Source organism: Panthera onca, chromosome C1, assembly GCF_046562875.1.
Source record: "Panthera onca isolate mPanOnc1 chromosome C1, mPanOnc1 haplotype 2, whole genome shotgun sequence".
Taxonomy (NCBI): Eukaryota; Metazoa; Chordata; class Mammalia; order Carnivora; family Felidae; genus Panthera; species Panthera onca.
Window position 1 is genome coordinate 113,540,230 of NC_138346.1, and position 20,542 is coordinate 113,560,771.

Consider the following 20,542-nt stretch of genomic DNA (forward strand, 5'->3'; position numbering starts at 1 on the left):
GTTTTATCTTAGATGGAGCTGTGTTTCCAAACTCCTCACTTCTGAGGGTACTGCGGCTTTGACTTGCTCTGACCCTCTGGGGGAGGATCTCGCTGAGCAATGGCTGGGTGCCAACACCCCCAGGAACGTTCACGTGACTGTGCTACTACAGATGCCCAGAGACTATGGCTGGGTGACAGCCTGCCCCAGAAGAAGTTTATGAGATCATGTAGCAGCAGCATTTCAGGGATTATGGTAAATCACAACACACATCTGGCCCCAGGCTTTACCCTTAACGTCCTTATTCTAACACCAGCAAATGTGGCTGTTCTCTGGGGTCCAGTGGGACCTTTGCCTAGGAGAAGCCACAGAACTTCTACCAAATGTCCTCCCAGCAGAGGAACTGCCTCTCCCTGTGTGGCCCAAGGACCCCTCAGACCTTGCTGTCTACTCCTGGGGATTCACTCTTCCCACCAGAGCTCTGCCAGGTATGGAGCTGAGAAGTTTCAGACTCTGCAATCCCCTGTTTATAGTATTTATACCATTTATCTTAATGGTATTTAAACCCTCCCCTTTCTCAGGGATGAGAGAGACAAAGAAACTTCCATGCAACTCTGCCATCTTGGCCCCTCCCTAATATTTGCTTCTTTTATACTCTCTGAATTGTTTTGTTTTTCCTTCCCTCTTCCTTACTTTTTCTTGCCCTTTAATATTTTCTTAACCTTAACAAGAAATCTTCAAACTTTATAAGAGAACATTTGTAGTGCTTTAAGGATTTACATGAATGAAGTCATGATAAAAACCTAAATTTTTCTGCATGAGTCATGTAGTCCTTAATAGATAATTTCATGAGTTATAGCTGCAATCTCAATGACTATATTTTAAAGAAGAACTTTAATATATTGCTCTAAATTTATTTGGAATAATGGAGGTTCTCTGAAAAAAATAATAAAGAAAATAATGATTGGAAACAATTATTGTGTCCTTTTTAGGGGGAAGTACTACATAGCTGCACAAAATTTGTACCTGAGTAGCTCTGTCAACTTCCTTCCCCCTAGTAGAGATCTAAGGGTCCAACTTCCATTTTGTATTTTATCTGTCCCTGTCAGTAGAAGACCCCAGTACTTCTGCTGACATAAACTCCAGAACCTTGTGGTCCTTGGGTGGATTTCATTAGGTTTCACTCTATTAGATAAAGCCACATCCACACATATTTTTGAGATAATTCTTTCTCTAAATTGGCCTCCTGTTGAGAAGTTATGTATATCCCTCCCACCTCACCACACACAAAAGCTGAAGAATAAAAGTACTACACCTCTCCCTAATATAGTCTGAGACATAGAGGACAAGACTGAGAGTTTTGAATGGAAGCTGGAGACAGTGACCAGAATGGGCAGGGTGGGGAAGCATGATGACTGGGCCTCAAAGGGGGCATCAGGTGTGGGGAATTGGAGACATTTCAGAAGCTAGGAGTCACTACTGGGCAGGAGCCAGGGCATACCAGGCAGGTGGGTCTAAGGACAAAGGCAGCCTGCCACTGAAAAACCACAGGAAAACTGTTTTCAGGAAATGTGGGAGATAAAGGGAACTTTGGAGAAGATGGGGTATAGGACATTTGCTGCTCACCATCTGAGCTGCTTTTGAAGGTGCTCAGGGTGAGGGAAGGACATGTCTGGCATTGGGACATATGCCTTCCAGGCTTCCCACGTGTCATTTCCACAACTACGCACATGAGAAGTTTGCAGGTGAGGAAACAATCCAAGGAAAACCCAACAATTATGCAGGAAACTCAGGGCCAGGACTCAACTCCAGGTCTGCTGGTGCCCCACTGTGTCCTGCTCCTGGTCAATCAGAGCTCTAACCTTTTTCCTGCCTACCTCAACTCCATGCTGTTTCCAAGGAAGTACAGAAGATAGGCTTGGGACAGGGGTGCCACCATCATGAAATCGGTGGTTTTGGAGAGTGGAGAGCACCCTGTGAGCAGTGGCAGGGTGCTAGGTGGGCTGTGGGGATGAACTATCCTAATCCCCACCTCACACATAAGGAATCAGCATCCTCAAGAGGCAAAGTGGCATGCAAGCAGGGTCTGTGCCAAGACTGGGCCCAGTTAGCAGGCTCTAGAACCATGACAGTAAATGATGAGGAAAATCAAGGCAAGAGAAATATAGTTTAAATTAAATCACACAGCTTGTAGCCCACCGATAGACACCTAAAACATTCAGAGTGACCTTCCTGAAGCAACTCATGGCTGTCTGAGTGTCTTAGTGTTTTGTTTTATTAAAAGCTAAATGTAACGATATCTTAACAGCAGCTAGTCCTTCAAGGTCCTGAAAGCCTGGCTTTCAAATTCCTTAGAAAACTTATTTTATCTCCCTCCTTCCACATAAAATAAAAAAGGAGATAAAGAATAGGCATAAAGAGAATAGATTAAATATGTCTGCTTAAACAAACGAAGAACCAGAGTAACCAGACTAGAGGAGGGAATAAATAAGGAAAAAAGGAAGAAAAAAAAATATGTATAATAAGAATTGTCCAAAAATTAAATCAGAAAATGAAAAATCACTGGGTGCCTCGGAACCAGTGGCAGCACTGGTCTGGATGAGGGCCTGTCTAGTCCATCATGTTAATCCCACTCCAGTAGATACAAAGTTACCAGGTGTGGAGGGGCGTGGTTTTCTATAGGTGGGTCCCACCTCCACTGTGGGCCCCCTGTTGGTTCCCTGAAGCCCCCCCTTGTTGGTGATGGGGAGAAAAATGGTGACACCCCAGTGTCTCCACAGACAGAGTGACCCAAACCACTCTGTTCAGACCATCCTCACAGTGCCACGGGTGTGAACGAGGCGGTCTGTCCTGCTCTGTTGACTCCCATGCCTCTCTGGCACTCAGCTGGGATTTAAACCCTGATGTCTTAAAGAGTCCCTCTCTGTGTGCCTTGTTTCTTGGGAAGTGCTTCTCCACACCTGGACATTTGACCTCTGGCTGGCAGGCATAGGCAGTCTTTGTCCTTTGAATGGTTATATACTTTCTTCCCACTGCACTCCAGGAGGGGATTGCTTTCTCCCACTGCAGACTGCACCTCTGAACTAGTTACTGAGCCCGGGGCTGGCTCCCCTCCTCCCCAGGTGTGCGAACAGGTCAGCTGGCCCCAGTTGGAGAAAGCCTTGAAGTTAGAGATTGGATCTCTGTCTGTCCCATTCCATGGTTTTTCTTTTGTCCAGATATAGTCCTACACTTCCCCAGCCTCTCTTTCTCTTCCCTTTGTTTCTCCATAGAAGGAGTTACCACCCCTCTATGCCCACACCACCTGTTTTTTCTCCACCAGTTTGCAACACACACTTATGGCCCTCCAGGTTGTCCCCGTGGACACCTGGAAATGTCTTTATCCTAAATAATGTTTTAAACCACTTATTTAACAATCTTTTCTTTAAAATCACACAATTAAAATAAAGGGTGTTCAAAAGTCAAAGTTTTTATATGCTACCATCTAGTGGAGACTAGAACATACTCTATTAATTCCATCTGAAAATGCATTCAGATCTTTTGTTCGTAAGACAGAAGTAAGAGGAGTTTTGCTTACTGCAATCATTTGAAGTCCTTCTCAAAGTATAATCCAATGACCTGGGGTATCAGAATTAAGTGTTTAATCACACAGTTTCCAAGAGCCCATGAGAGGGTGGCCCAGGAATATGCATGGTTTAAGCCCACTGGAATTTGAAAACTAATGTTCTATCTCCTTGAGAGGCATGGTATGAATGTAGGCATTATCATAAATCTAGTGTCTAGTTAGGATGCAAATCTCTAAATCTTGATGGGATGTATATATTGAAATTCTCTTTTCTTTATTCCAGGGTTTAAAACAAGTAGAAAGTAAATATTCAATCAGTTTCCTATAAACTTAAGAAAAAGGATCGTGTGTGCACCTGAGTGGCTCAGTCAATTGGGTGTCTGATTTTAGCACAGGTCATGATCTCACTGTGTGTTGACAGTTGAGAGCCTGGAGCCTTCCCCAGATTCTGTGTACCGCCCCCTCCCCCCCCCCCCCCCCCCCGCTGCTCCACCACCCATACTCTCTATCTTAGTTATGGGAATGAGATAGTCTCTCACTTCACATACCATGGAGTAATAATATGGAAAATAATGAGGTAAATAAATATGCTCCAATGTGAAAGATCTTATAACAGATCAAAGATCAGATGGTTCTATTATCCTCCAGATATGATGTTCATCCTTGACTCCAAGGTGGCTGCTACAGCCCCTGTCATCACATATGGATCCCACCTGGAGCCCCAGTCTTCAGTCTGGGAACCGTGCTGCCAATGGAGCCAGTCATCATTTATGTTTTTATAAAAAAAGATTATTCTTTCATTTTTTTCTACTGTATTTTTTACTTTTTTGTAAATTTTTAAAAATTCTGTTTTACTTTCATCATTTCATTTTATTCTATTTTTTATTTTCAAAAATTTTCCTTCCCTCCCCAACCATTTTCTTTTCTTTCCCTTTTTTCTCTATTCTATCAAGCTTATTTCAACAACCAGACCAAAAAACACCTAGGATTTAGCTTCCATTATTTGATGTTTTTGTGCTGTTCTTAATTTTTCAATTTTAATTTTTAATTTTATTAATTCTTTGTCTTCCTCCAAAATGGCAAGATGAAGGAATTCATTCCAAAAAAAAAGAACAGGAAGGTATGACAGCCAGAGACTTAATCAATACAGATACAAGCAAGATGTCTGAACCAGAATTTAGAATCACAATAATAAGAATACTAGCTGGGGCTGAAAAAAATCATAGAATCCCTTCTTGCAGAGATAAAAAAAAATAAAGTCTAGTCAGGACAAAATTAAAAATGCTTTAACTGAGATACAATCTTGAATGGATGCCATGGTGGCAAGAATGGATGAAGCAGAGCAGTGAATCAGCAATATAGAGGACAAACTTATGGAGAATAATGAGGCAGAAAAAAAGAGGGAAACTAAGGCAAAAGATCACGATATAAGAATTAGAGAACTCAGTGACTCATCAAAAATGAATAACATCCAAATCATAGGGGTCCCAGAAGATGAAGAGAGAGAAAAAGGGATAGAAGTTTTATGTGAGCAAATCATAGTGGAAAACTTTCCTAACCTGCAGAAAGACACAAACATCAATATCCAGGGAGCACAGAGAACTCATGTTAGATTCAAGAAAAACCAACCATCAACAAGGCATATCATAGTCAAATTCACAAAATACAGAGACAAAGAAAGAATCATGAAAGCAGCAATGGAAGAAAAGTCTTTATCTTACAAGGAAAGACAAATCAGGTTCACAGCAGACCTATCCACAGAAGCTAGACAGGCCAAGAAAAGAGGGACAGGATATATCAATGTGCTGAATTGGAAAAATATGCATCCAAGAATTCTTTATCCAGCAAGGCTGTCATTCAAAATAGAAGGAGAGATAAAAAGTTTCCCAGACAAACAAAAACTAAAGGAATTCATGATCACTAAATCAGCCCTGCAAAAAAATTTAAGGGGGACTCTCTGGGGGGAGAAAAGATGGAACAAAACAAAAAAGACCAAAGCAACAAAGACTAGAAAGGACTAGCGAACACCATCAGAAACTCCAACTCTACAGGCAACATAATGGCAATAAATTCATATCTTTCAGTACTCACTCTAAATGTCAATGGACTAAAAGCTCCAATCAAAATACATAGGGTAACAGAATGGATAAGAAAACAAATTCCATCTACATGCTGTTAAGAAGAGATTCATTTTAGACCTAAAGGCACCTTCACATTGAAAGTAAAGGGATGGAGAACTATCTATCATGTTAATGGTCACCAAAGGAAAGCCAGAGTAGCCATACTTACATCAGAAAATCTAGATTTTAAAATAAAGACTGTAACAAGAGATGAATAAGGGCATTATATCATAATTAAGGGGTCTATCCACCAAGAAGTTCTAAAAATTGTAAACACTTATGCTCCAACTGTGGAGGAATGCAAATATATAAATCAATTAATCACAAATAAAGAAACTCATTGATAACAATACCATAATAGTAGGGGACTTCAACACCCCACTCACAGCAATGGACAGATCATCTAAACGGAAAATCGACAAGGAAATAATGGCTTTGAATGATGCACTGGATGAGATGGACTTAACAGATATATTCTGAACATTTCTCCATAAGGCAGAAGAATACACGTTCTTCTCAAGTGCACATGGAACATTCTCCAGAATAGACCACATACTGGGACACAAATCAGCCCTCAACAAGTACAAAAAGATCGAGATCATACTGTGCATATTTTCAGACCACAATGCTATGGAACTCAAAATCAACCACAAGAAAAAATTTGGAAAGACAACAAATACTTGGAAATTAAAGAACATCTTATTAAAGAATGAATGGGCTAACCAAGAAATTAAAGGGGAAATTAAAAATTACATGGAAGCCAACGCAAATGATAACACCACAACCCAAAACCTCTAGTATGCAGCAAAGGCGGTCATAAGAGGGAAGTATATAGCAATCCAGGCCATCCTAAAGAAGAAAGAAAGGTCTCAGATACACAACCTAACCTTATACCTTAAAGAGCTGGAAAAAGAACATCAAATAAACCCAAAACCAGCAGAACATGGGAAATAATAAAGTTTAGAGCAGAAATTAATGCTATTGAAATAAAAAAAAAATCAATGAAACCAGGAACTGGTTCTTTGAAACAATTCACAAAATTGATAAAACCTGGCCAGTCTGACCAAAAAGAAAAAGGAAAGGACACAAATAAATTAAAACAAGAATGAAAGAAGAGAGACCACAACCAACACTGCAGAAATACAAACAATAATAAGAGAAAAGAGCAATTATACACCAAAAAATTGGGCAATCTGGAAGAAATGGACAAGTTCCTAGAAACATATAGACTGAAACAAAACGAAACTGAAACAAAAAGAAAGAGAAAACTTGAAGAGACCCATAACCAGTAAAGAAATTGAATTAGTAATCAAAAATCTCCCAAAAAACTAGAGTCCAGGGCCAGGTGGCTTTCCAGGGGAATTCTACCAAACATTTAAAGAAGTGTTAACACCTATTCTTTTGAAGCTGTTACCAAAAATAGAAATGGAAGGAAAACTTCCAAACTCATTCTATGAAGCCAGCATTACCTTGATTGCAAAACCAGACAAAGACCCCACTAAAAGGAGAACTACAGACCAATTTCCTTGATGAACATGGATGCAAAAATCCTCAACAAGATACTAGCCAACTGGATCCAACAATACATTAAAAGAATTATGCACCATGACCAAGTGGGATTTATACGTGGGATGCAGGACTGATTCAATGTCTGCAAAACAATCAATGTGATACATCACCTCAATAAAAGAAAGGACAAGAACCACATTATCCTCTCAATAGATGCAGAGAAAACATTTGACAAAACACAGCATCCTTTCTTGATAAAAACCCTCAAGAAAGTAGGGATAGAAGGATCATACCTCAAGATCTTAAAAGTCATATGTGAAAGACCCACTGCTAATATCATCCTCAATGGGGAAAAACTGAGAGCTTACCCCCTGGGGTCAGGAACAAGACAGGGATGTCCACTCTCACCACTGTTATTCAACATAGTGTTGAAAGTCCTAGCCTTAGCAATCAGACAACACAAAGGAATAAAAGGCATCAAAATCAGCAAGGAGGAAGTCAAACTTTCACTCTTTGCAGATGACATGATACTCTATATAGAAAACCCAAAATATTCCACCAAAAACCTGCTAGAATTGATCCATGAATTCAGCAAAGTCACAGGATATTAAATCAATGCACAGAAATCGATTGCATTCCTGTACACCAATAATGAAGCAACAGAAAGAGAAATCAAGGAATTGATCCCATTTGCAGTTGCACCAAAAACCATAATATACCTAGGAATAAACCTAACCAAAGACATGAAAAATCTATACACTGAAAACTATAGAAAGCTTATGAAAGAAAATTGAAGACACAAAAAATTTGAAAAATATTCCATGCTTATGGAAGAAAAAATGTTGTTAAAATGTGAATACTACCCAAAGCAATCTACATATTCAATGCAATTCCTATCAAAATAACACCAGCACTCTTCACATAGCTAGAACAAACAATCCTAAAATTTGTATGGAACCAGAAAAGACCCCGAATAGTGAAAGCAATTCTAAAAAGAAAACCAAAGCTGGAGGCATCACAATCCCAGACTTCAAGATGTATTACAAAGCTGTAATCACCAAGACAGTATGGTACTGGCACAAAACCAGACACTCAGATCAATGTAACAGAATAGAAAACCCAGAAATGTACCCACAAATGTATGGCCAACTCATCTTTGACAAAGAAGGAAAGAATATCCAGTGGAATAAAGACAGTCTCTTTAGCAAACGATGTTGGGAAAACTGGACAGTGCAGAAAAATTAACCTGGACCACTTTCTTACACCATGCACAAAAGTAAGCTTGAAATGCAAGAAAAACCTAAACGTAAGACAGAAGCCATCAAAATCCTAGAGGAGAAAGTAGGCAAAAACCTCTTTGACCTCGGCCACAGCAACTTCTTACTCAACTTGTCTTTGGGGGAAACAAAAACAAAGGAAACAATCATCAAAACTATAAAAGGCAACCAATGGAATGGGAGAAGATATTTGCAAATGACATATCAGATAAAGGGTTAGTATCCAAAATCAATAAAGAACTTATCAAACTCAGCACCTAAAAAACAAATAATCTAGTGAAGAAATGGACAAAAGACATGAATAGACACTTTTCCAAGGAAGACATCCAAATGACTAACAGACACATGAAAAAATTCTCAACATCATCATCAGGGAAATACAAATCAAAACCACAATGAGATACCATCTCACACCAATCAGAATGGCTAAAATTAACAACTCAGGCAACAGCAGATGTTGGTGAGGATGTGGAGAAAGAGGATCTCTTTTGCACTACTGATGGAAATGCAAACTGGTGCAGCCACTCTGGAAAACGGTATGGAGATTCCTCAAAAATTAAAAATAGAACTACCCTACAACCCAGCAATTGCACTACTAGGTATTTATCCAAGGGATTCAGGTTTGCTGTTTCGAAGGGGGCACATGCACCCCAATGTATAGCAGTGCTATCAACAATAGCTAAAGTATGGAAAGAGCCCTAATGTCCATCCACAGATGAATGGATAAAGAAGATGTGGTATATATATATACAATGAAGTATTACTCAGCAATCAAAAAGAATGAAGTCTTGCCATTTGCAACTGTGTGGATGGAACTAGAGAGTATTATGCTAAGCAAAATTAATTGGTCAGAGAAAGACAAATATTATATGACTTCACTCATATGTGGAATTTAAGATAGAAAATAGATGAATGTAAGGGAAGGGAAGCAAAAATAGTATAAAAACAAGAGACAGACAAAACATAAGAGACTCTTAAATATAGAGAATAAACTGAGGGTTGCCAGAGGGGTTGTGGGTGGAGGGATGGGCTAAATGTATAAGGGGCATTAAGGAAGACACTTGGGATGAGCACTGGGTGTTATATATAGGGGATGAATCACTGGAATCTACTTCTGAAATCATTATTGCACTATATGCTAACTACCTTGGATGTAAATTTAAATAAATAAAAATAAATAAATAAATAAATAAATAAAAAGCAAATAAATAAATATAAATAAATAATGAAATAAGCAAATATTAAAATTAAAAGAAAAGGCAGGAGAAGGATAACCAAGAGTCTAAAGGGCAGAGCCAAGAGTCACAGAGAATTCTTTCCTAAGGCCTTGAAATCTTGTCCAATAGGATATACAAACTTATGCACAAGTAACTCCTTTGTATTCTCCATCTCCCCTCCTCCTCCCTCTTTGAATGGCAATGTCTTGCATTATCCTAGGCCTGTCCCACCATTGTGTGTTGGGAATGTTGGGTAGGTAGTTTCTTTAGTTTTATAGGTCCTCAGATGGAGGAAAAATTTTGTTTAAGAACTATGTTTAATGGATTAAAGCTAGGAACCTCATCCTCACCTAACTTAGAGGATTTAAATGATGAGATTTTGCACTTTGAGCTGATGAGATACTGATGCTTACATTTAGATGACTAGTTTGGCTCACAGATTGGCTCCTGTTCGCAGAGGTCAAGGAGAGGCTAGAAAACGAGGCAGGCTGCTGCAGATCGGTAGGTGGCAGGTTTAATTAGCAAGAGAACTTAAATATGAGGCTTGTCTTGGGTGTCCTTGAAGCAGCTCCCACTTGGTGGGCAAAGCATACATTCCAAGGCCAGGGGAGAGAGTGAGGGGCCTCTTCTGCCTGGATCTAGCTCTAAGATCAACCAGTGGTCATATCCTCTCAGTGACCTTCTCTAACAGATGAGACTCTGAATTTTGAGTTGATACTGTAATGGAATGAGACTCTTGGGGACCTTGGAATATAGTGAATGATTTTGCATTTGGGAAGAACATAAGTTGTTGGCAGCCAGAGGTTGAACTCCGCATACAACCCATACCCTTGCATAATGCCCTCTTGCCACCTGTGACTATAATGAAATATCCACCCCATTACTATGCCATGCTGTATTGCTCAAGTGAGTTTAAGAAAGAGATATTATCCATAGTGGGTCTGACCTAATTATGTGAATGGAGGAGGGGTAGAAATGAGTGCATTGGATCTTGAAAGCCAGTTAGAAATATTTGGTGACATTATATAAGCACATGACCTCTGACCATTAGTGCATATTCCTAGGCATACACCATAACCACGCTGTGTCTGCCATCAAACTGGGGTCCTTTGGCAGAAGACTCTATATGTCCTCTGCTTCTCCCATCAGCCTAGGGGCTTTGGCATCATGTGTGGGCCCATTTCCTCCTCCTGGTACCCACACAGGCTGCAGGGCAGGAGGCGACACTCCCCACAGAGGGAGACGGTTTCCCAGCAGCCCTTGCGGCCTCGCGTGGCACAGGCCCCTCGTCTGGGAAGACGACGTGGACTGGCCCGATGGCAAGCGCCCGGGCCGAGGGCTCAGGCCCAGGCTGGCAGGGGGCCTGCGTGCTGGCCACAGCCCTGCTCTGGCTGTGCCCACTGTTGCTTCGTGCTGAGCCCGAGGGAACTGCTGCAGATGGTGAGTGCGGGGGGGAGTATGGTGAGGGGCGTCAGGTTCCCCCACCTCTCAAGTTTCCCTCACCCACCCCACTGGCCAGGAGGACCTCTACCTGGCTGAGTGGGGCCCTAGAATTCCTGGGTTCCCCTTGGGCACGGTCAGGGAGACCCATGGCTGAGGAGACCAGGGCACCCCCTCTTCTTGCCAGCTCTTTCCTTCTAGATCTCAAGTCTCCTCAGTTCAAGAGCAGAGGTTCAGCACTGGCCTGTGTGGGCCCCCAAAACCTGTTCATTTTAAGAACAGGATGCAGTGCTTCAGGAGAATTATCAAGCAAAATGTGCTCCATTTGGCCTCAGTCTCCCTAGAATATTGGACTGAGGTGGGAGGGGTGCAACCACTTAATCCTCAGTGGCCCTGAGTAAACAGCATCCCTAAGTAAGTCCTTAGTTTCTGGGACTTCAAATAATGGTGTGCTAGTTAAGTGAAATAAGGTCTGGTGAAGCACCTGGGGCAGCACCACCTCCTGGTCTTGACTTGCGCACCCCAGTGATATGCAGATGTGTACCTCTGCAGGTGCCTGCACCACAAACCTCACCCCCCCTTCTTACTGAGACCCACAGGCTGCTTCCTTAGTACTACCATCACCAGCAAAGCCAGGTGGCTCTTTGTTACATGAGCCATGTCTCTTCACCCTGGGCCTTGGATTTCCCAGCTGAAAAGTGAGGAGGGGCCACAGTGGCCCTGTGTCCTGTTGATGCTGACATCCAGAGACACCAAGGCTGGCATCCATAATACCTCATGGTGCCTCATGGGTAGGATTGTCTCCACAGTGTGTGGGAAGCCAGCAGTAACTGGGAAGATCTTTGGTGGCCAGAATGCACCGGACCATCGGTGGCCATGGCAGGCCAGCCTGCTCTACCATGGCAAGCACATCTGTGGAGCTGCCCTCATAGATGCCTACTGGGTGATCTCAGCTGCCCACTGCTTCCAAAAGTGCGTGTTTCCAATGGGCCCAATGACTCGGGTGGGATTGGGAAGGGAACACAAGATGGACAGAACAGAAGGGGGAGAATGATGTCCCAGACCTTTTTCCCTAGGCTTTGTTCCTGGCCACCACCAGGTGTCTGTGTGCACCGTTGGCCCTGCCTTTGACCGAGCATTCCCCTCTACTTGGAATGCCATCCCTTCTCACCACCTTACTCCAGTCTCCTGACTCTCTGAGTTCACATCTCCCAGTACAAAGGCCATTTACCTTATCTCTTCCTTCAGGGATGTTCCCATCTGTCCCCCTCCTCACACTTTGGTAATATCAAGATGGTATGGTTGTCTCAGCTACATGTACATTACTTGTACATAGCTAAGTGGAAATTAACTTTAACTGTGATTATCAGTAAATACTGGAAAACAAACTTTAGTTCCAAAGTCATTGCCTCCAGCCCACTTTTTGTCTTCTTTAAACTTTAGGATTCTGAGTCCTGTTCCCACTCAAGGTAGATTCTGCATTCTACATCTTGCCCAGCTCTAGACAGGCCAACAAGATGTCAGTGGGTTTGTTTCCTCTTGTGCAGATGGTAGTGGGTGTGTAGTGTCCCTGGCTGAACATATGGCACAGGTTTTAGGCTTTAAGTCAGAGCAATAGTTCTAGGGTTCCCACTTTCCAGGGCTGGGGGAGCATTAGAGCCTGTACAAACTGGGCAATTATTTTGTCCTCTTCCAATCAGGCTGTTCAAAGGTCATCATTGGCACAACTGCCAGAGGCTTCCCTGGGTCCTAACCACCTGCACATTCTAGCACATTTCTCTATGGAAGCATCATGGGACTCTGGCTGTTTAACCAGCATCCAGAAATTCCTGTCACTTCTGTAGAAATATGTGCCTAAGAGCAACTGTGTTCACCACAGTCTCTATAGGTCAGAGTGAGGCATGAAGCAAATGGCCTCTGTCCTCAGATGGGACACAGATAGTCAGGAGAGTGGGCTGCATCTCAGGTGTATCCTGGGCTTACTCTGTGCCCAGAGGGAGTGGGGAGAATATCACACTCGAAGTCAGAGGAGGTAAGAGCCACTGGCATCAACTGGCTTTGAGAACCACTTGGGTTCTGTTCATTTATTCAGCACTCATGGGTGGTAGGCCCCTTGTGAGGCCCACTGTGGAGGATGTGGAGAAGCAAGACCCACCTTGAAGTTTCTCATCCTATCAGGAAAGTGACACATGAACCCAGCTACTGTGCTGCAGGATGGAAAGACCAGAATATGCAAGAGGGTAGACCCTGAGCCAGTGTCAGGAGAGGTACCATGGGCTGCAATCAGAGGAGGGGCTTGGAGCTAGTACGGACTTGTGGGAGAAGAATCCAGTCACATGGAGTCTGGGCAAGGGAGCAGCACAAGCAGACCATGTATGTTGGAAAGCTGCTCACATTCCAGAAACAAGTTCAGTTCCATGTGCTCGCTTGTTTGCTCCACACAGGCTCATTGAGTGCCTGTCTCCAGATGGGGTTCATCCTTTAGGGAAGTCTGAGTGTGAAGAATGGGAAGAGGGAATGGATGATTCTGCGCTGAGAAATGGGGTCTTTGAGAACCACTCCAAGCCATGGGACCTTCCAATGGTTCTGGTCAGAGCTGGGAAGGAGCCAAGTCTCCTCTGTTCTATAATGAAGGGGTATAGTTTGATGTGCCCCAATGTTTCTTTCCAGCACTGAGATTCTCTGCTCCTTTGATTTGGGGGCATACTGGGAAAGCCATCAGAAACTTTCAAAGGACAGATTTCCTGAGGCAATAGACAGACAAGAATCCAGCCCACCTGATGAGAATATTAGGAAGGGAGGAGAGAGCAACCTCTGGAATAATGGTCATGTCTGGTTGCTTATGGGGTTGGTAGAGTTGGGAGTAGGCAGTCAGGTGAGAGTGCAAGGGTGTTAGCCCAGTGCTCAGAGGAGACAGGTGATAATACAGCCTCTCACAACAGGTCCCATGAACCATCTGACTACCAGGTCCTGCTAGGGTACCATCAGCTCCAACATCCCAGTGAGCATAGCCGGCAGATGACAGTGTATCGAGTCATTGTTCACAATGACTTTAACAAGCGCTACTACATGGGCAGTGACATCGCTCTGTTGCAACTGCCTCTATCTGTGAACTTTACTTCTCACATCCTCCCTGCCTGCCTGCCGGGGCCTACCATGAAGCTGCCCCTTCACAGCAGCTGCTGGATAACCGGCTGGGGGATGATCACTGAGGATGGTGAGTAGGAGCAGGGCAGGCAGGGAGGGTAAGGGTGGTGGAGGAGGAAGGTGTGTTAACCATTGTGGGGCCCTTCCAGCCCTGATACCATTTCCTTCTAAAGCTTCAATTTCCTTCTGTCATGCTTCAAAAAGTCTGAGCATATCTAACTTTTGGAATCAAGAACTTGGGCTCTTTGACTCCAAGCCATTTAGGATTCCACTCTGATTCACAGGTCCTGCATGAGACCATGTCAGGCCCCTCCAAAGCTTCCTCAGGCACCTCTTGGGCTTCCCCTACCATGGAAGGTACTCAGGGAAGCATAACAGTAAGGAAATGAAAACAAGTTTGCTTGTTGGCTTGAGAGGCAAAGTTGGGTGTTTCTGGATTAAGAACATATTCCTATGTGAATCTCACTTCCCCTCATCCATTAATTCAAGTAAAACTTGTCTGTTCTGCCAGCTTGCTGGGCTTGTACATTTTTAGGCTGAGAGAGAAGAAATGGTGGGCAAATATTTTTTTAACACAATGGAAAGTGCTTTTAATTTAGGAAAATGTAACATAGAGTGAAAAAAGCAGAATGTAAATTTGCCGTGATTTGTAGGGTCATAGGGTCATGATGTGGCAGAGTATCTCACTGGAGGTATTTGGGGCAAGATTTCCTTTGCTGTGCTCTGGCCACAAATATCAATCACACTGTCTAGTCATGAAAACAGCCAATGCTTCAACATTTCCAAAGACACCCTCTTGGGAAGCACTGTCACTCATTAAGAACCACTGGCAGAGCAAGGAGGATTCTGCAAAACTGGTCGGAGGGTAGGAATTGGGGTATGAGGGGAAGTTGCAGGCTAGAGCAGCCAGCAGGTCAGGGAGCATCTGACATCAATGATAGACTCAGCCTGCAGCTGTTCTGTCCTCTCCCTGACCACAGTTGCTGGGCCTGGGTTGTCCCCGAGGACATGTGAGAGCTGTACATGGCAAGCACTCCACAGGACGGAGCTGTCACTGTGACACTGAAAACACCAGTCTGACCTGTGAGCAATCTGTGGAAATAGAATCCACATGGAAAGCATCCACAGACCAGCTGCTTGTTGAGGCTGGGCCATGTCTTATTTGACATACTACCTCACCCCACCCAGCATCCATTAGGTGCATCACTGGAACCTGGGCCAAGCCAGGACTCTCAACTTCCACCCTCCACCTCTACTTCTATATCTGCATAGCTGCCGGATTAATTATTTTCAAAACACAAGGAGACCCTTCAGTGGTTTCCCAGTGTGCTTGAGAGAAATCCAAACTCCACATACTGGTGAAGAGGCCTTGCTCGCTCTGGACCCTGCTGTGACCTTGTCTCATTTTTTTCAACTCCCACGCCACTGCAGCCACCCAGACCTCCCTCCTGGCACTTCCCACTGCAGACCCCTCACCTTTGCTCTCTTGTCTGCCTTAAATGTCTTGTCCCTTCATCTTTGCAAGTCCTCTGAGAGACTTCCCCAATCCTGTCAGTTGGAAATGGCAGCATGTCCATTAGCAGGCAGGTTGGGGAGGTAGCTAGCCCCTCTCTCAGGCTCCAACCCACATCTGACCTTCCCCCACTCCTGACCCCTGCAGATTTCCTGGCTGCGCCATTTCAGCTGCAGGAGGGAGAGGTTGGCATCATTGACAGTGAGGTCTGTAAAATGTATTTCCAATCGCCAGACTCCAGCAGCAGTGAATATTCTATACACGAGGATATGTTTTGTGCTGGGGACCTCATGACAGGAAAGTCCATCTGCAGAGTAAGTGAGATTGGCTCTGTTTATCAAGTGGGAACTCCCCTCTCCCTTTGTGTCTTCTCTGGATCCTGCCCCTGACTTCCTCCTCCTAAGCTCACCCCCCAGCCTGAAGTGTCAGAACTGAAGTTCAGAAGACCCCAAAGAATACTAGTTCATTCCATACATTTCTTCGTTTAAAAAAAAACGTTGTTGAAGAATAGCATGCATAGAAAAGGGCATAATTTAGACATGTGCTATTTGATGCATTTTTAGAAATTTGCACAATCAGGGACACCTGGGTGGCTCAGTCTGTTAAGCGTCCGACTTCAGCTCAGGTCATAATCTCATGGTCCGTGAGTTTGAGCCTCATGTCCGGCTCTGTGCTGACAGCTCAGAGCCTGAAGCCTGCTTCAGATTCTGTGTCTCCCTCTGTCTCTGCCCCTCCCTGCTTGCACTCTGTCTGTCTCTCTCTGTCTCAAAAATAAATAAACATTAAAAAAACTTTTGGGGCGCCTGGGTGGCTCAGTCATTTGAGCGTCTGGCTTCGGCTTAGGTCATGATCTCGCAGTTCGTGAGTTCGAGCTGCATGTCGGGCTCTCTGACAGCTCAGAGCCTGAAACCTGCTTCGGATTCTGTATCTCCCTCTCGCTGCCCCTCCCATTCTCTCTCTCTCTCTCTCTCTCTCTGTGTTAAAAATGAGTAAACATTTTTTTAAAAATTAAATAAAAAAAAAAAGAAATTGGCACAATCATGTAACAACCAGCACCTAAAGAATCCTCCTGATACTTCCTGTTACTAACTCCCTGAGACTAGTCCTGGCTTCTGAAGCTCTGTGGATTAGTGTCGGGACTTACCTACATGGAATTATACAGGATGCATTCTCATCTGGTCAATATTATGTTTCTGAGATTTATGCATCTTGGGTGTAGTTTACATTGTTCACCTTGTTGCTGTATGGTATCCACTGTGTGAATATACTACAATTTTATTTATCTATTCTAGTCTTGGTGGCATTTGGATAGTTTCCACTTGAGACCATTACAAATAGATTTGCTGTGAACATCCTAGTGCATGTGTTTTAGTGCACATGGGTTCACATTTTGGTTGAGTATAACCCTGGGAGTAGAATTACTGTGCCATAAGATATGCACAGGTTCGTCTCTCACAGGTACTGAGGAGCAGCTTTCCAATCCACTGGTACCAGTTTGCACTCCCCCCAGCAGGGGCTGACAGTTGTGTTTGCTCCACATTGCCTCCAGTACTTCATGTTGCCCGCCATTTTAAATGTGATTTTTAATTTGCATTTCTCTGAGAATTTCTCTGTGAATAATGAAGATAAGCACTTTTTTCATATGTGTATTGCCTCTTTTTAAAAGTGTCTATTCAAATTTTTTTGCCATTATTTCAGTGAGATTGTGTGTCTTTCTCATTGAATTTTAGAATATGAGTATGGTATTGAATATATGTATTAAGAATATTTTCTCCTACTCTGTGGAATCCTTCTATTCTATGGTGGAGAAACTTGAGACCCAGAGAGGAAAGTGGATAGCTCAAGGTGAAGTGGCATGATCATAGTCAAACCTAGAAAAGCCTTGGAGCTATGGCCCCCACATGCTTCCTCATACAGAGCTCCTTCCTCTCCTGCTCCTTTTGCTACCCCTTTGTCTCTCTCCTTGACCATCTACCATCAGCTGAAAAACATACTGTCATGATGCCCATCTTAAAACACCTACACATACCTTCTCTTTTCCCCAGCTCTCTGCCCTGGGCCCTGATTCTCAGCCTGCCTTCCCACAGGGCTCACCCACTTCAAGGGCCCTCTCTGGCTTACTCACTTCTCTTTCTTGCCTCAGCCCATTCTATCAGACTTTTGTGCTCGCCCTTCCTCCACAGTTTTCTCACCAAGACAGCCAGATGCCTAGGTGCACCTCTGACCTCCTCCCACTTGGTGCTTGGCCATGCACCCTGCAGCACATCCCATCATACTTGAAGGGCAGCCCCTCTTATGTCTCCTGCTTTCTTCCTCCTCTTTCTGACCTCCACACACCAAGGACCCACCACTCAGCCCTTATTCTGCTTTTCCTGCCTTGCTCCATTTTTACCTTAAATGGAGGGAAAGGGTCAGGTAGGGCAAATCTGTGCCTCACCATTTCTTGCCTGCCTTTATCAGTCTCTTTCTGCTGCAGTAGTTCATGACTGGTCTCCCTGTGCTGATTTCTGCCCTGCCACATACTGTGCTTCACCCAGCCCCAGAAATCCTACCATCCTTTTAGAATCTGTATCAGGTCACACTACCTCCCTGCTGAGTGTCCTTCAATGTCCCTTCATCCATACCCTCCCAGCTGATAAGCCTGGGCCTGGCCCTGCCACTTCTCAGCCTCACCTGTGCCAAGCAGGCCGCCTACCTGTGCCTGCAAATTCCAGGTCAGGCCTTGCTCATCCCTCCCATCTCTGCTTAGAGGCTCTCTGATGGTCCAGTTAGGGCAGCCCTTCCTGCCATTTACCACCCCCTGGGTGCCTCTGTTCCACATCTTGCATCTGTGCATGGTGTGTGCTGTACTGTCTGTGTTCATGTTCTGTCATATCAATGTCTCCTACACACAGGGTACTCGGTCATGTTTATTCAACAGAAGGCTGGAAGGGTGCTATGTTTCTTTGGTCCCTACTTTATAACCAATGAGATAGAAGCATTATGCCCAATGGTGCCTTCCTGCCTTGGAGTCCTGACCTCAAGGTCCTTAGCATTTTTCTGGGACCCCCTTGGGCTCCCTGCCATTCTGACCACCCTACCAGTTTGGACTTGGGATCACTTCTTTTCTGCTGAGCACATTTAACAGTTTGCGTTTTCTAAAGAAGCTCCACAAACCAGAGACCTTAATAAGTCAAAAACAAATGCCCAGGTGGGATGTTGTACTGGACTGATAATTACCCAGAGGCCTGCAGGCCCCATGGGACTTCAGGTGGTACCTTCACTCACTTAGGATTGGGAGCACAAAGGGCTGGTGTCCGATATCTGGAGTCTGCCTGCATATTCTCATAGGTCTATGACTGCCAGCTTAGAAGGATGCTCAGAGTCCCCTCCACAGACTTTGTGAAGTGAGCTCCAAAGCCTTACCCTTGCGATTTTGATCAAAGAGGTATGCAGTGGGACTCTGTGTCTGGATTTTTCAAATCCTCCATGTAATTCTGATGAGAACAATTCACAGCCCCACCTTGACATGAGGCTTCCTAAACTCCACTCTGGTGGAGGGCAAAGGCACTTCACACTGTCTAAACCATGTGTGTCCCCCTCTATTTTGGTCCCCATGACTCATGCTGTCTCTTTCCTCAGGGAGATTCTGGAGGCCCCTTGGTCTGCAAGCTGAATGGTGGCACTTGGTTTCTGATGGGGCTGTCTAGCTGGAGCCAGGCCTGCCGCTATCCCATAGGCCCCAGCGTCTTCACCAGGCTCACCTACTTTTCCCACTGGATCAGTGAGAAGCGGAGCACCTTGCCCAATCCTGATCCTTCTTTTGCTACTTCTCAGGACAAACCTCCTATTTTGAGTGACTTTTCTTCTCTGGGCACTGTCCTCAAGCCCAGCACCTGCATCACCCTTGTGTCTTTACAGACCTTCCTCCTACTGCTGATTTTCCTAATGATTCTGTGACAGACCCTGTGATGCCCCTCCTGGCCCTCCCCAACAAGCTTGTTTGCATTAATGCCAACAGGCTCTACATTCTTCTTAAATGTGCCCATCTCTGAGCAATCCTGTCCATCTGAAGCTTGCTCCAGGCCTGATAAAATTTTAAAAAATATATTAAAGAAGCTTCCTGCTCCTGTTTCTGACCTATCAGAGCTACCTTCTGTCCCCACCCTACTGTCATTCAAGCTCCTTGGCACATGAAGTTCTCCTTGCTCCCTCAGCTGGGAGTAGGGAAGGGCAAGGACACTGAGGGCCTGGCTAGCTATCTGGAACTGAATCACTAGCCTTGAGGAGTCTTCCAAAGAGCTGCCATGGCTTAGGGCCCAAGGCCTCACCCCATGGAGGAAGTGGCATCCCCTAGGTCCCACAGAACACTAATGGCCAGTGCGATAGGGACGGGTCGTCCTACAGGTGGATGATTTGCCCTGAGCTGGAGATGAAGAAGGATACTCCAGGCCCACAGGTCACAGAGGTTCTATTTGAAAGGCTCTATTTGAAGTAGACTGTGAAGGGCTCTGGCTACCAGGCTAAGGTCCAAAATCACAGGTCAGCTGCCCTCAGATCTCTGCTGTTAGTCTATTCCCCTTGTACCCACAGTACCTGTCCTCCCCCTATCTCCAGGGGCCCAGCCCCCCACCCCCTGGGAACCTGTCATAGCTTGTGGTTTGGCTGACCCAGGACTTGCTGGCCCAACACTGAGCCTTAAGCCATGTCCTGAACTGTCCCCTACAAATATGTCTGGGTCACAGAATTGTAACTAGTTAGCAGAATACTCAGAAGAGTCTCATAACCACAAGACC

At 44.4% G+C, this 20,542-nt stretch overlaps 1 protein-coding gene across 1 annotated transcript; it reads left to right on the plus strand.

Annotated features, from left to right (window-relative positions):
- The first annotated feature begins 10,983 nt into the window (after positions 1 to 10,983).
- Positions 10,984 to 19,825, plus strand: LOC132672127 (serine protease 40-like). The gene is made up of 5 exons (XM_060623851.1): positions 10,984 to 11,107; positions 11,917 to 12,079; positions 14,050 to 14,324; positions 15,915 to 16,081; positions 19,389 to 19,825. Exons 1-5 carry the CDS (start codon positions 10,984 to 10,986, stop codon positions 19,704 to 19,706), a joined length of 1,047 nt encoding a protein of 348 aa, XP_060479834.1. The 3' UTR covers positions 19,707 to 19,825.
- Positions 19,826 to 20,542: the final 717 nt, after the last annotated feature.

What these genes read in the sequence shown, in the direction of transcription:
- LOC132672127 (XM_060623851.1), top strand. Translation starts at nt 10,984, where the DNA reads ATGGCAAGCGCCCGGGCCGAGGGCTCAGGCCCAGGCTGGCAGGGGGCC. An exon ending in CGAGGGAACTGCTGCAGATG is followed by an intron (nt 11,108 to 11,916) that starts GTGAGTGCGGGG and finishes TTGTCTCCACAG; the next exon opens with TGTGTGGGAAGCCAGCAGTA. An exon ending in GGGGATGATCACTGAGGATG is followed by an intron (nt 14,325 to 15,914) that starts GTGAGTAGGAGC and finishes TGACCCCTGCAG; the next exon opens with ATTTCCTGGCTGCGCCATTT.